Source organism: Ixodes scapularis, unplaced genomic scaffold (genome assembly GCF_016920785.2).
Source record: "Ixodes scapularis isolate PalLabHiFi unplaced genomic scaffold, ASM1692078v2 PGA_scaffold5__190_contigs__length_132052651, whole genome shotgun sequence".
Taxonomy (NCBI): domain Eukaryota; kingdom Metazoa; phylum Arthropoda; class Arachnida; order Ixodida; family Ixodidae; genus Ixodes; species Ixodes scapularis.
Window position 1 is genome coordinate 101,466,237 of NW_024609880.1, and position 13,646 is coordinate 101,479,882.

The window sequence follows — 13,646 nt, forward strand, 5'->3', positions numbered from 1 at the left end:
ATAATAGTCGGTGCGTGCAGCGCTGATATGGTTAAAACATTAACACAGAGATCACTAGAAACAATTGTATATGAAGGTATCAACCACCGCTTTCGGCTCAATGAGTTTCAATTGAGTTTATAATGTATTCTATAAGAATACATTAAAAACGCAATTGAAACTCATTGATAATTTTTGCAAGGGTGTAGCATAACTGACACAGACAAAGTCATCTCTCACCATACAGACAGAGCTTCACGTACGCTTTTTATGTACTTTTGTTTCTTTAACCTTCTAGTTGTAGAATCCCGGAATACAAAGTTTAACAACTTGACGAAAATGCGTTTTATTATGCGCACCTCGGATTTTTGGCATGCAATATTATCATATCACGACACATGTACGAGTCTTCGGACGAAGGAGTTCTTATTCATTTTTATTTAACAAGAAAGTCAATCAAATATTTTTACACGTTTCTAGCAATCACGTCGTCACTACAAATCCTGACAAACGCGTTAAAATCTCAGTTCAGTAGTCCATAAATGGGTGCTTCACTATAAACACGTTTGGATCGCAATTCATTGTCGCGGTTCGTGTATCATTTAATTTTCTGAGCTCCTGTGTTCCTCATGTGTGCGAGTGTTACAGATTTTCGACTTTCAAATCGACGCTTCATTCAAGAAGTCTTTATAGATACGACGTGTTCTCTGTTATACAAGTGGTTTATGTTATATTTCTTCAAACGCAACTTTAAATCAACAGAAATTATACATTCAATGACACTGAAACTTTGCGGTTTAAGTCATGGGCTTCCATTTTTATTTTTGAAAATAATCCGATTACATACTCTACCAGCTTTAAAGTTTACTCGAGTAATTTGTATGATTTAGTTTTAAAACGTTTCTATATAACGCTTTTTAATCATTTATATTGTAAAAAATAACGTTCTGATCTGATTTTCTAATAAACAGTACGTTTATTGAACAAAGAAGTTACAAAATATGTTTGTTGTGCATTATTACTTATATTAATTTCTGTAATATTTCATATTCTTGTATGTTCACTAAATACATTCAACTGTTTTACTTAGGTTGGTAGAGCATCTCCTTCTTCACGATAATGCGTGCCCGATAGCGTAGAAGATTAGCTGATTTAAGATTCTTATTTCGCAATCAGACAGCCCCATCTAAATTTCACTGAATAAACGAACAAATATTCTATAGTTTGTCTCACCCTACGATGGACTAAAGGCCAAAACCGCGGGCCGCCAAGTCCAATCACGTTCCACACTACACTATGACATGCCTAGCATTGATTAGGGGTGGACGAATAATGCTCCGAACCCAAAAACGCTGCATCATTTCTATAGCTTCGACACTGAAAACAGCCTTTTTTTTTTTGGCAATGTAAAATTGTTGAGTCACTCAGTGCTATTTCGATTCGAACCACTGTCCGCCCATCCCCATCAGTGATCCGAGACGTGGGCACTGATACGTGCATCAAAGCGCTATACGCAATTTCTAAGTGGCTCGTGATTGGATCTGGCGATCCGTAGCTTTTGCCTTTAGTCCATCGTAGGGTGAGACGAAGTACAGGGTGTCACAAAAGAAAATTTACAGGTTTTTTTTTACCGCAAAAATAAACTAGGTGCCGCCGAACGCTCATACTCCGCCCAAAGGTAGTGCTAGAGGTCACAACCAGATGCCAAAGTTTCAACCCGATTTGATACCTTATTCAAAAGTTATGCGTGATTTTCTGAAAATTTCAATGGGAAAATGACCGCCGACGGAGTTTTCAAATACATGGGGCTCTATGGCACCAGAAACCGAAAGCGGGCAAAAATGGGCGCCATTTTCCCATTGAAATTTTCAGAAAATCACTCATAACTTTTGATTAAGTTATTGGATCGGCTGAAACTTTATCATCTAATTGTGACCTCTAGAACTACCTTCGGGCGGAGAATGAGCGTTCAGCGATGCCTAGTTTATTTTTGCGGTAAAAAAAAACCCTGTAAATTTTCTTTTGTGACACCCTGTATATATGACAAAGAATTATCGAACGAACGATCCTCTACATTATGTTCCCTTCTCAGATTAAAACAGCGCTAGGGTGGTATACGGATGGCCAAACCCGATGATACTCATACCTATATATTAGGTCAAATGATCTAATCAAGCATCAGTTTTTTTAATAATTCTAGATAGACGGACGTCGTAATACTAGGGTACTAAATTTTCTAATAATCAATGACACCTTAATAAATTCCTGAATGTTTTCTTCGGGACAAATATTTTACGTCGCCAAATGTGGTTTTCAGGTGGACTGAATGTTTTCTGATATAAAATAACACTACAGACGTTTCCGGACTTTGTCTCCTGTGATAAAAGATTTATATATTATATTAGTTATTCAATATTCAAAGCTACCTACTAACTCCTAAAATACATTGCATAAAAATAAACAGAAATGTGAAGCACATGTTCAAAACCCACGCACTGATGAATAACGCATCGTCATTCTTCAACATTTTAAGGAAAAACAAGATTGCACCAGCAATACACAGAGTGTAGGAGAGGAAACGAATTATTTTTTCGAAAAGTTGCTTGATGACAAACGTAAACATTCTATTTAAATAAATGTTAAAACGTACTTTTCTTTGGCAAATTTTCGTAGCCAATCAGACACGAATACATGATCTGCACCATTTTTGACGACATGAATTGAAGTGAGCATTAACGAAGTTCAATACTACTGCTCTTAATTTTAGGTGTTCTATAGGGTTCCTTTTGTGTTTTCTCACGTAATTGTTGTAAACTTTAAAACATGCCACGCAGTGCTAATTTAAAATATCCGACATTAAAAAAAATAATAAAATTTCTTGGCTTAAATACGTTATGAGGATGACATTCAACCTTGCGCATGATATATTGGAGCCTAGCGCAGAACTTCTTCCTTGCACGCGTCTAAAAAACGCAGAAACGCAAACTGGAAGAAGTGTGAACACAGAAGCAACAGCAAAAAATACGTCTCAAGAATAAATTTGAAAGTAGAAACATTTTCTCTACTTCAGCGTTTGTTGAACTAAGGCCGTGACAACAATGCTCTCAATGCAGCCTTTCAGAAGTTAGGGAGGTCACTTCTTGACCTGGTTTTCTGTCGCTGTTCTTTCTTTCAGCAGAAAAACCAAGCAAGCCTGCAATCAAAAGTTTACGATCACACTCCATAACAGGTATGTTGGTAAGACATACGTATAACTACATACGAAGACGAAGAAAACTTTTCCGCATTCAAAACCTGTGCAAACGTTCTGTAATTTGAGCTGGGAAATCATTGTTTATCCTGACTGCCTGACACGATCATTACTTCAAGTAATGGGCGACGAAATTGCAAAATTGATTTCGTTAAGGTGACTTGGCGGACGACTGCTTATTTGTGGTTCTTGGTGGGAAAATATTATAAACTGCTAAGTTTATGACCGGCTTTGTTTTTGATAAAATAGTCGGTGGTCACCAGCCCGTATCTTAAGTTGACATCAATACTCCAAGTTTATCTAAAAGTTTGATAACTGGCTATCGAGTTTGTGAAGTTTAAGAAAGCGGCTCGATACATCTTATACCTTTCATTTCCATTGTAGATTCTAGTTTGTTATATACATGATTATTGAAACCCGAGAATGTAGTTTGAAAAACGGAATACTCGTGTGTTCCGTTTTTGAGATCAGAGTCTCAGGTTTAAATCTTCATGTATAACTTACACCAGATCGCCTGCGTATTAACCATTTTTTTTCCGTCATATACCGCATTTCTCAGGTAGATACTTTCATGTAGATAAACTTGTGAAACATACTTTAGGACACATTCGATAACGAGGCTTGTTATAAAACTATAACAGTTCTTGTTACTGAATATAATTTTTACAAAATAAGGTATGTTATAAAACTATGTGCTTTGTAACAAACATTCTGAGGTTTGTTATGAAACCACTACAGGCTTTATAACATATGTATTTAGTTGTTTTTTATAGACGAACTCAATGCAATATATTAGATTCGCGTTTTTCTCGATATCCTGACAAATTTATTACTTTTCACACCACGCGCGGCAGATATTATATATACGTAAATAACGGGGCTATATGGTATGATTTACTCGCACTAGTGTGTGCATGTCTTAGCAGACTGTGCATGCACATAACTGGGGCTCTCCTTATTCTTGCATAACTGTGCTACTCGTTTGATTGTGTGCATTTGTTCAATAATGTTTCCGGAAAAACAAATATTGGTTCTATAAAATCTGAATAGTGTGGAGTCATTACGTTCGATAAATTTGTTGGTACTTACCCCTTACAAACAGCATGACGAATTTTTATTTAACAATCAACAAATATGCTGCTAAAGGTTCATTCTAGCCTCCGTACTAGTCATGTATGCCCACAAACAAGAAAATGCAAACCTGACGGTGTGAGAAACGAAAACATTATGAAGCAAATAAATACTGAAAATATGTTATTTCTGACGGTTTTAATATCCCTTTAATTAAGTTTATGTTGCTTCAAGCTTTACATTTATAGGTTAGTTTGCCATCGACAATGTTTTTTTGTTAAACTGCATACACAATACGAGAGTACACCCTATTATTACGATCATGATTGTGCAGAATTTTAAGAGGTTACTAATTGACAGCAATTTAGTCTTTTTAGTCTAACAAGTTTAGTTTTCCGTATCATGGCCTTCGTTGCTGATACGCCATGTAACTCCTAAAAATAAATCAGTCATTCGAATTGGTAGCCTCTCTTTCTTTCTGTGTTTAAAAGAAGCAGCTTAACATTTTTTTAAAACGCACATTGCAAAAACGCTTTGTCAGAAAAATTAATTAAAATTAACATTAAAATAAAGCTCGGTTCTTAAAAATAAAATTGTGAGGATGCAAGTGAGTTGATGCAAGGTAAACACGTGGTAGAAAGTACCCGAGCCATAAGTAGTCTCCAGTTTAAATTATATACCCTTTAATTTCCAATAGAACCTGATCACGTTTCTTTTCTTTTTCTTAAGCTCTACTTTTCACCATGATTATTTTTTTTTGTCAAACCTCTTCTAAGAAACTGTGCTTTTTCATAAAAAGTGAAAGCCGTTTACAACTCCCTGTAACACCGAATTAGAGCGCAGCTCTTGAGGAGAAGGAGGGAAGGGTACTGGGGGGTGAAGTGACCGGGGGGGGTCACGTGACGATGCCGATGATGTCATCAGTGACGTCACTGATGACGTCCTCAGTGACGATGACGATGCGGACTCCGATGACGTCATCAGCGATGATGACGATGACGATGCGGATGTCGATGACGTCATCAGTGACGTCACTGATGACGTCATCCGTGATGATGACGATGCGGATGCCGGTGACGTCATCAGTGACGTCACTGATGACGTCATCAGTGATGATGACGATTACGATGCGGATGCCGGTGAGGTCATCAGTGACGTCACTGATGACGTCATCAGTGATGATGACGATGCGGATGCCGGTGACGTCATCAGTGACGATGACGTCATCGGGGAGCTCACGTGACCTCGGCGGGGGGTCACGTGACCTCGGGGGTCACGTGACTTTGGGTGTCACGTGACCTTGGGGGTCACGTGACCCTGGGGGAGGGGTCACGTGACCTTGGGATGACCTTGGTTACGCCGACGGCGACGCCGACGCCAACGCCGCTAAAGCCGCGAACGGGCCCCTAAGAGCTGCGCTGTAAAATAAAACACGTTGACGCGAGATCCTTTTCTTTTCCTCAGACAAAGATGGCCGGCCATCCAAACCCGCTCCGCCTCCCAAACCGGCTTCTCTCAGTGGCGCTCTAGATTCAAGGCAGCATTCGTCGTCACCTGCCAAAGGTAAGACAAAACGTTATGTAGTGATAATGCGAGAGCAATTGCGAGCAGGAGAGTGAACCATTTAATTATTCACTCCTATAGTGTCAAACTAAAAATATACTCAGATTTCGGGTGCATGCATAATGATACCCATGTTTTCGGCAATTAAAAAGCGCGCACACTGTGCAGTAGCACGAACTTGGCACATTCCAAATAGTCATGTGCAAGTTTCACTTGCTACTGTCAAAATAGGGCTGCCACTTTCGACAATCCGTCTCACCCTGACGTGGCCTACAGCTTATCGCATGAGGAGGAGCTCTTTGCTTAATGAAATAACTTTGGCTTCACGAACGATATAGTACATCAGATACTTGTACTAGTCGGTGGACCATATACTTTCAAAAAACAAAAAGAACAACGCCAAGGGTAGACTGCGAATTAAACGAAGTGTTCAGGTAGAGAGCATACAGTAATTGTAGTTAGATTTTACATGACTTGATGAAAACATGAACACAAAACATGGGCCCCATCTAACTGCTTTACAGTAGACCAGTGTTGAGTAAAGTACATCTAAAAAGTTTTTGAAGTAAACTACATATTAAACGAGAAGTTATGTACTTCAAGTGAAGTAGTAAGAACACTGGGCGCAATGTTCTTGAAGTAGAGTACTATAAACACAATGTACTTTCAAAGTAAAGTACAAGTTCTTTTAGCACAATCTTTAATGATGCCCTTTCATTCCCCTATACGTTGTTTTTTTTTTTTTTCTTGTTTTTTTTAACCGGTATGCATTGCCATAGGGGAAGACAGGGGTGCATCAGTTGTTTTCGGGACTAACGGCGAATATTGGATAAAGTCCAGTTGCCACAGAGTAGTAGTTATTTTACTCTCGCTGACAAACTATTTAACACAATCAACTTATAAGGCACGTATTTGTATCGGTCTTATAGCCGCCAATACTTCACTCAGAGAACTTACCAAATGACATCTCAAAAGATGATTGCGCGATGCACACAACAATACGGCTTTTTATTTTTTAGAGGTTGGCGAACTTTAGTGCTCGATCTCAGAACTTGCGTATAGAAATGGAAAAGCCAAGGACGCGATCCCGTAGTACTTCAAATGGCTTAATTTCGCCGAAACAGAATTCCGGGAATGTACTTTGAAGTCGGGAGATGTACTTTCCTCGGAAAGTACCAGAAAAAATGCTTTAAGTAACGTACAAGTACACACTTAGAGAATGTACTTCAAGTAAAGTACAAGTTTCTAAACGTACTTCAAGTAGTGCTTTAAGCACAATGTACTTGAAGTCTTCCCATCACTGGGGTAGATACATGGGTTACATGGTGGGTCATACATAAAGACAGAAAATACAGATCCAATATACGACAAAGAAGCAAATGACTGAAAAAAGCGTGCTCTGTGACCGATTCGTTAACTTCATACTTCTGATGTCTCAGAATTCATAAGTATGTCGTTCACTAAACCAGATCGCCTGCGCTCTCTAGCTTCTGACAATTCGTTAGCTTGTCCGTCATCTCTTGGCGCTATTTTCATTTTATTTTTATGTCTGATCCTTCAGGAATGCGTATGCAGCTGAAACATTTGTTAAGGTCACCTGTGTGCGTCACCGAACTTTTCAACAGTTCACGTGAAAATGACACAGAACATTAGCGTACTTCTATGGTTGCCAATATTAATCGAGGCAATTGGCTGGCCAAGACCACAAAAATAAACATATTATGATAATTGAGAGTATCATGATAATTATGATGATAATAAACGCTGTTGGTTCCGGTTATAGCAAATGATCCACTAACTCTTTCTTCGGGTGTATTGTAGACAAATAGCACAGTACACGTGTTTACCGTGTTGTCTACTGTTTCGGTGCGTTCTTTTTGCTTCAGAGGTGCACTTCAGCCCCGAGGTGTGCTCCCAGCTGCAGCATCTCCGCAAACAGACCAAGGATCTGCGGCTGGAAGTGCGAAACCTCCGCCGCATGACCCAGGCTCAAACCGTCACTGCGCGGGAGATGATCAGGGAGGTCTGTCTCAAGATTAAGGTGAGATCTATAGCGTCCCCCAATCTTCCGTTTTCATTGCACCTGGCTCCTAAGGCGCAAAATGCTCTTTAAATGTGTTTCCAAACGTATCGGAACGATTTACTCGGCCGGGTACACAGTTTTGTAGAGAAGCGCACACTGGGTCTAAAATGTGCGACGCGCGTGCACCGCCACGCATCGTACCTAAAGGTCAAACGTCAAAAAGGCAAACCTCATTGACAGTCCGGCGGCCTTTTTATGTGTAGCCTCTTCTATACGTGCGATGCGTGGCGGCGCACGCACGTTGCGCGTTTCCGACATGGGCGGCGGGATCGCCCACGCGGAGATGCGATCCGGTAAGAAGCCAAAACCCAGAAACGCGTACAAATTGAGTATTTTTTTCGGAACGCCGTAAAATATTGCGCATGCTTGATATCACTGTAACGTGAGTGTATTTAGTAGTTTACGATGATGCCCAGCAAGATTCTAATTGAAATTGTGCCTTTAAGATCAATAATTAACAATTTAATTGCTCAAATGAATGAACTACCCATTTATTATGAACGCTAACAATTTTCCTTAATAAACCCTTTGACACAGACCACTACGGCATCAACCTGTTCTCTGTGCGATGCATAGTTTTTGCAAGAGCGATTTTGCCCGCGTTTCAGGAATATATATATTGTATGTGTCCGTGGGACGATAAAATGTTTGGCAATGTTTTCACGTTGCAACATTAGCTCTCATCTATAGTTCAACTTAAATTGAAAACGTTCTTCAAAATTTCATACGGTTAGTCGGGCATAACTGAATTATTATGTTATTCAGAACAGGTTTTAGATTTGTGTTTACTCAAATTGGTTTTGGTTTCAGTCTAAAAATGCGCTTTGTGCGTGTTTAAAAGTTACTAAAATAATGAAATAACGCATGGTGTATTACCTTTTCCAGCCCGACAAACAACACCGATACTGTAACGTTTGTACGCTTCCTCCGCGGTTCCAGGTGATGTTGGCAGCTGTTCAAGTGGGTGACGACCAAGTTTGTGCAGAAAGGCTACGAGTGTCAAGAGAAGAAGACCTTTACAGGCAAGACGTAACACGGCTCGAAAAGGATCTTTCGTAAGTACATTTAAATCTGCTGTCATGATCAGACAAAATTGTGGTCTTTATAAATATGACAAGGTCGCGTACAAATGTTTTAATGGATTTACACTGGAGATTACTAATCACATTAATAAATGTGATACCAAATTTAACAGCACACTTGGAATGCTTTGTCTCATACGGGGCTCCATTCTGCACACAGCTATAACAAGTTTAATGGGGCGCTAAGTACGCGACCGTCATGTTTCAATCATTCTACAGGCGAGGCGACTCATTAGTTTTCGGGTGTATTTTCATTGAAAACATTGATTGTCGATTAGATTAAGCACAGGACAGACTAGGAAAGCGCTCATTGATGTGCCTCACAACGTCGATCTTTTTTAACTATTCCCGTTGAGGAAATGCGAAACCCAGTTCGCAATGAAGTTTCGAGTTAAATTTTAAGTCGATGGTCATATCGTTTCTTTTGCCAGGGACTTGGAGAGCCAGGTGGAAGAGTTGCGAGGCAATGTGATCAATCGGCGGTGTCGCGTCAACATGAGCAATGTAGAAAGCATGGCTCTCGTCCTCAGCAGGGCCAGCAAGACTGTGGCAGACCTGAAAGGCAAGTCTTTCAAATATTGTCACGCGAAACGACGTGTGTGCTATGTATCCAATGTTGAAATATGACAAAACGTTACCAAAGTTGCTATTTAAAATTTACTCTCTAAAAAATAACATCCAAAAAGATCAGGTGAATTCGTGAGTGGTTAGATTTATTGCTTTTGTAAAACAGCCATATTTCATAAAAAGCTTACAGATTTATGAAATATATTGGTGCTGTAGTGCAGTTTATTAAAATTCATCTAATTAGAAAATATACTCCTACTGTTTAAAGAAAGCTTTTTTTGTTGATTTGTACATTCATATTGTGGCTGAACTGTAAAAAAGTTGTAAAAAAGAATTGCCCAAATTAGACAGTAAAATTTAATTTAACCGAAAACTTTATTTATTGTTGGCAGAGTGTGCAAGTTACGTTTGTTCAAATTGCCAACGAATTATAAATTGTTTGAAATATTTCAAACGATGTTGCTTTAAAATGAAGAAATACATCTTTTGCAGCGTCTTTTCCAATCACATAAAAAAAAATTTAGCAAGCTTTATTTTTTTAGTTTACAAATAATAGACCTTACGGTGTCCCTAGTGTATGTGCTTGTTTTCATAGTTTATTTTGTATATTTATATCGTAGTATTATCTGTCAAGGATAAATGTTGCCACGATATTCATAATATGCCTATTATAAAAGTGTGTTATTTAAAACACAAAAATTAGCAAAAGTATTGACCGCGAAAAAGATCCCACCTTTGATATTGTATTCTTAGGAAGATCGAGGGAAACCGTATCCAGCCTAATTAGATGTTTGTTTTTATTTCAGCGCGGTTTCCAAATCTTCAAGATAGTCTAAAAACTGTTATGGGTGCTGAAATGGAGGTTGTTGTTCGAGAAGAAAAGTAAGCATATTTCATTTTATATGTTAATGCACTCCTTGAAAGCAGACGTCCACGGTGATTGCGAAATTCACATGCAAACCATTTACCACTAAACGATACGCCGTCACGTCTTTCTTGCCACGAACCACGTGCAAACCCAATGTACTGATACCTACAAAAGGAGGAGCCCAGCGAACGAAACAGCTCAGAACTTTAAGACCTCAGATTGTTATCTGAGCTGTAACACAAAGTGGGCTTTGTTTTAAACTGCATGTTTGCGTCAAAACGTTTTTTCCCCATTCTATAATTCATATTTTGTATAACTGATTGCCTACGTCATTTGCCGTATACTAACGAGCATTTTGATGAGAGTATGTATGTATGTATGTGTGGATGTACGTTTACACACGTGCCTGTGAATGTATGAATGGTTGTATTTATTGGTGTATGCACAGAGCGCGACATAGATAGAGCAACTCAACGAAAAATGTTTATTACACTATCACAGCGAGTTGTAGATATCTGGGTATCAATTAACCTAAAGTTTATTTTCCTGCACTCACTTCAACGAGAAAAAAGTGAGAAGACGCCTGCGTAATGTTCACCCTGTGCCTTGATGTGGGCATTTTGGTTAGTGCGTAAGCAACTTGCAGTACATTACTGCGTCCAAAAAAACACCTAACATTTAATTATCTCAAATGCTTAGAAAGTTCTTGCCTTAGGCTTAATTTGCACACACCTCTTTTTCAGATTTCTCAAAGAAGAGCCAGAGAGGCTAGAAAACGCTTTGAGGAGGTGCAAAAAGTTGACTGGAACGTTGGTAACGCTTAAAAGGTATGTCTTCACACGTAAGGAATTCCGTTTCGTAACCTCGAACTTCCCGCTTTATTCGGTTGCACTTCTTTTTTTTGTGTGTGTGTATTTAATGTTGTTTGTGAACATATGGGACGGCGTTTAAAACCTGTAGGTTTCTTCTTTAATTATTGTGAGAAGATTTTGCTTGAATTCGCTTGCGTCTATTACTTATTCCTGTATCCTTGAGGCGTTCCCGTTCATTTGTCTGAGTAAAGTTAACGCAAGTTCGTGCCTGCCTTATGTAGAGCATATAAATCGATTTGTTAATAAATACCATTTATACAATAAAGTTCATCTAATATATCTCTGGATTTTTCTGGATTTGTTTTAATTTAAAAAAAAGCTGATTAGGCCTTGCAAATGCATGCGCTTCCCGCAAATCTGCTACAAATGAATTAAAATGTTTTTTCTCACACTGTAAAATTTAATCTCGTTCGAAAGTAGTCTAAAAATCCCTTTATTTTAGTAACAAATTTGTAAATTTTTTCCGCGTTGTTAAAATATTTCAGGAGGACCCGCACGTTACTTTTGGGGACATTCCAGAAAGGGGAACACGAGCAAGCTTAGACATTTTTCTAACAAGAATGTCTGGTGTAGATTGAGGGAACGTTTTGTAAAGACTCCGGTGTAACCCGGGGTAACATTTCGGCTAGAGACTATATTGCAAGTATAGGGAACATTTTCGGGAACTCCGGCTTAAATGTAGAATATCTTGAAATGGGGATTCAGGATAGGGTTAAAGATTGTTTAGGTTAGATGCTCGGGCGTAACTCTGGGAAACATATCAACCACAGACTCATGGTTCAGATATAGGAATCATTTTAGGGAACTCCGACTTAAATGCATACATGTTTTGAAAAGAAGATTTAGCGTAGGTTTAGGGATCGGTTAGGTTAAAGCTCGTGCGTAACGTCAGGGAACATGTCAGCTAGGGACTGTTGTACAAACTTTGATAACCTTTCGGGTGGCTGTGATGTAATCGTAAAGAGTATTTTTTCCCGGCAGGTTGGCATCGGTGCAGGAACAGAGGCACACGGGAGCGCACGGGCTTCCCGAAAAGGCGGCGTCGGCGGACGGGGCCTACTCCGACGGTGAAGCGCATACCGCAAGGGTAAGCCGGTCTCCCGCCGACCCGCCCACGGGTCCCGGCGGCACCGACCAGCCTGCGGCGTGTCTCTGGATGCGAGACTTCGGAATGCGGGGTCCCTGAGTCCAGGTGCCCAGAGGGTCAGACTCGGTCTCGGTGTAAGAAGAGCGGCACCTCGCACTGACGTAGCTTCGAGTACCGAAGCCATGCCGTGTACCTCGTTGTAGACGAAACGACATGTCCCCGGGTTTACTTCCAAGTAGAGAAACCGAGAGTCAATCATTGTAGCCTGCACAGACAGCTCAGGAAATCAAGATGTTGGAATTCGTCGACCAACTGCATACTTTGTTCTGGCCCAGGATGCTGAACATGTAGTCTGTCATATTAAGTGTTTCAGTTGATTTCGAAAATCCTAGGCCATCGCGTAGTATGGGAACGTCATTCATCCAGCTTTTTGTGTGTGTGTGTGTGTGGTGGTTGCTTTTGCGGATGGCCCGAGGGAAAGTAGATGCGAGGACATTTTTTGTATGTGTGTTAAATTACTAAGCGGTGCGGTGGTCGTTCAAGTACAAACAAGCTTTTTCCTTGTTTTTGTTTGTGTGAGATTTGATGAGAGAACGAACTCAGTATTTCATCTCGAATTGCAGTTTAAGTAGGACAGAACATTTTATAACTTGAGATCAGTAGGAGCATGCATCGACGACAATTGTCACTTTGAACTCGTTCTAGTAGGGTTAATTATGTTTTGCTAATCCTGGGAATTGACATGCGGCTTGGGGAGACAGTAATTGCAGCATTTTATGGGATAAATCAAGTTTAGACAAACTGTCAGATGACGCTAATGTCACACTCTTTTAGCGGACCACTAGGAATTCTAGCTTTACGAGACTTTCGTATATATTCTCTTTGACATTTTAGATGCTACGTCTCAAACTCAATCAGGATGGCCGAGGAAGTTGTTTATTGACTAGTATGATCTGTTTCATATTCGCGCGCAGGCTTCCACGTGATCGCGTGCGATTTTCATAAAGAAGCTCATAGTTTTATAGCATGAAGACCCGTTTCGCTTCTTACCGGAAAGTGAAGCAACCATCTCAGTACATTGGGACATAAATCGTGTCATTTCCCGGGTTACATTAATTTAGAGGAATATTTTATACATCGCGTATGGTTACACGTACGTGGCACTTTAACAAAGTAATATTGACTGAATATGATTCTGGAGTTTTTTTTTTGAGGGTTTATCTA

General features: G+C 39.7%; 1 protein-coding gene across 15 annotated transcripts in view; it reads left to right on the top strand.

The window, feature by feature from the left end:
• LOC8036792 (coiled-coil domain-containing protein AGAP005037) overlaps nucleotides 1-13,646 on the top strand; it is a 101,545-nt gene that overhangs the window by 63,758 nt on the left and 24,141 nt on the right. For 7 of the 15 annotated variants that reach the window (XM_029966020.3, XM_029966023.3, XM_029966026.3 and 4 more), the window contains 8 exons: nucleotides 3,155-3,208; nucleotides 5,765-5,863; nucleotides 7,750-7,904; nucleotides 8,886-9,001; nucleotides 9,460-9,590; nucleotides 10,402-10,477; nucleotides 11,207-11,290; nucleotides 12,317-12,422. In XM_029966020.3, the coding sequence (XP_029821880.2) occupies nucleotides 3,155-3,208; nucleotides 5,765-5,863; nucleotides 7,750-7,904; nucleotides 8,886-9,001; nucleotides 9,460-9,590; nucleotides 10,402-10,477; nucleotides 11,207-11,290; nucleotides 12,317-12,422 (821 nt within the window). The remainder of the gene's footprint in view (nucleotides 1-3,154; nucleotides 3,209-5,764; nucleotides 5,864-7,749; nucleotides 7,905-8,885; nucleotides 9,002-9,459; nucleotides 9,591-10,401; nucleotides 10,478-11,206; nucleotides 11,291-12,316; nucleotides 12,423-13,646) is intronic. The other 8 variants (XM_029966021.3, XM_029966025.3, XM_029966027.3 and 5 more) reach the window with 2 other exon arrangements.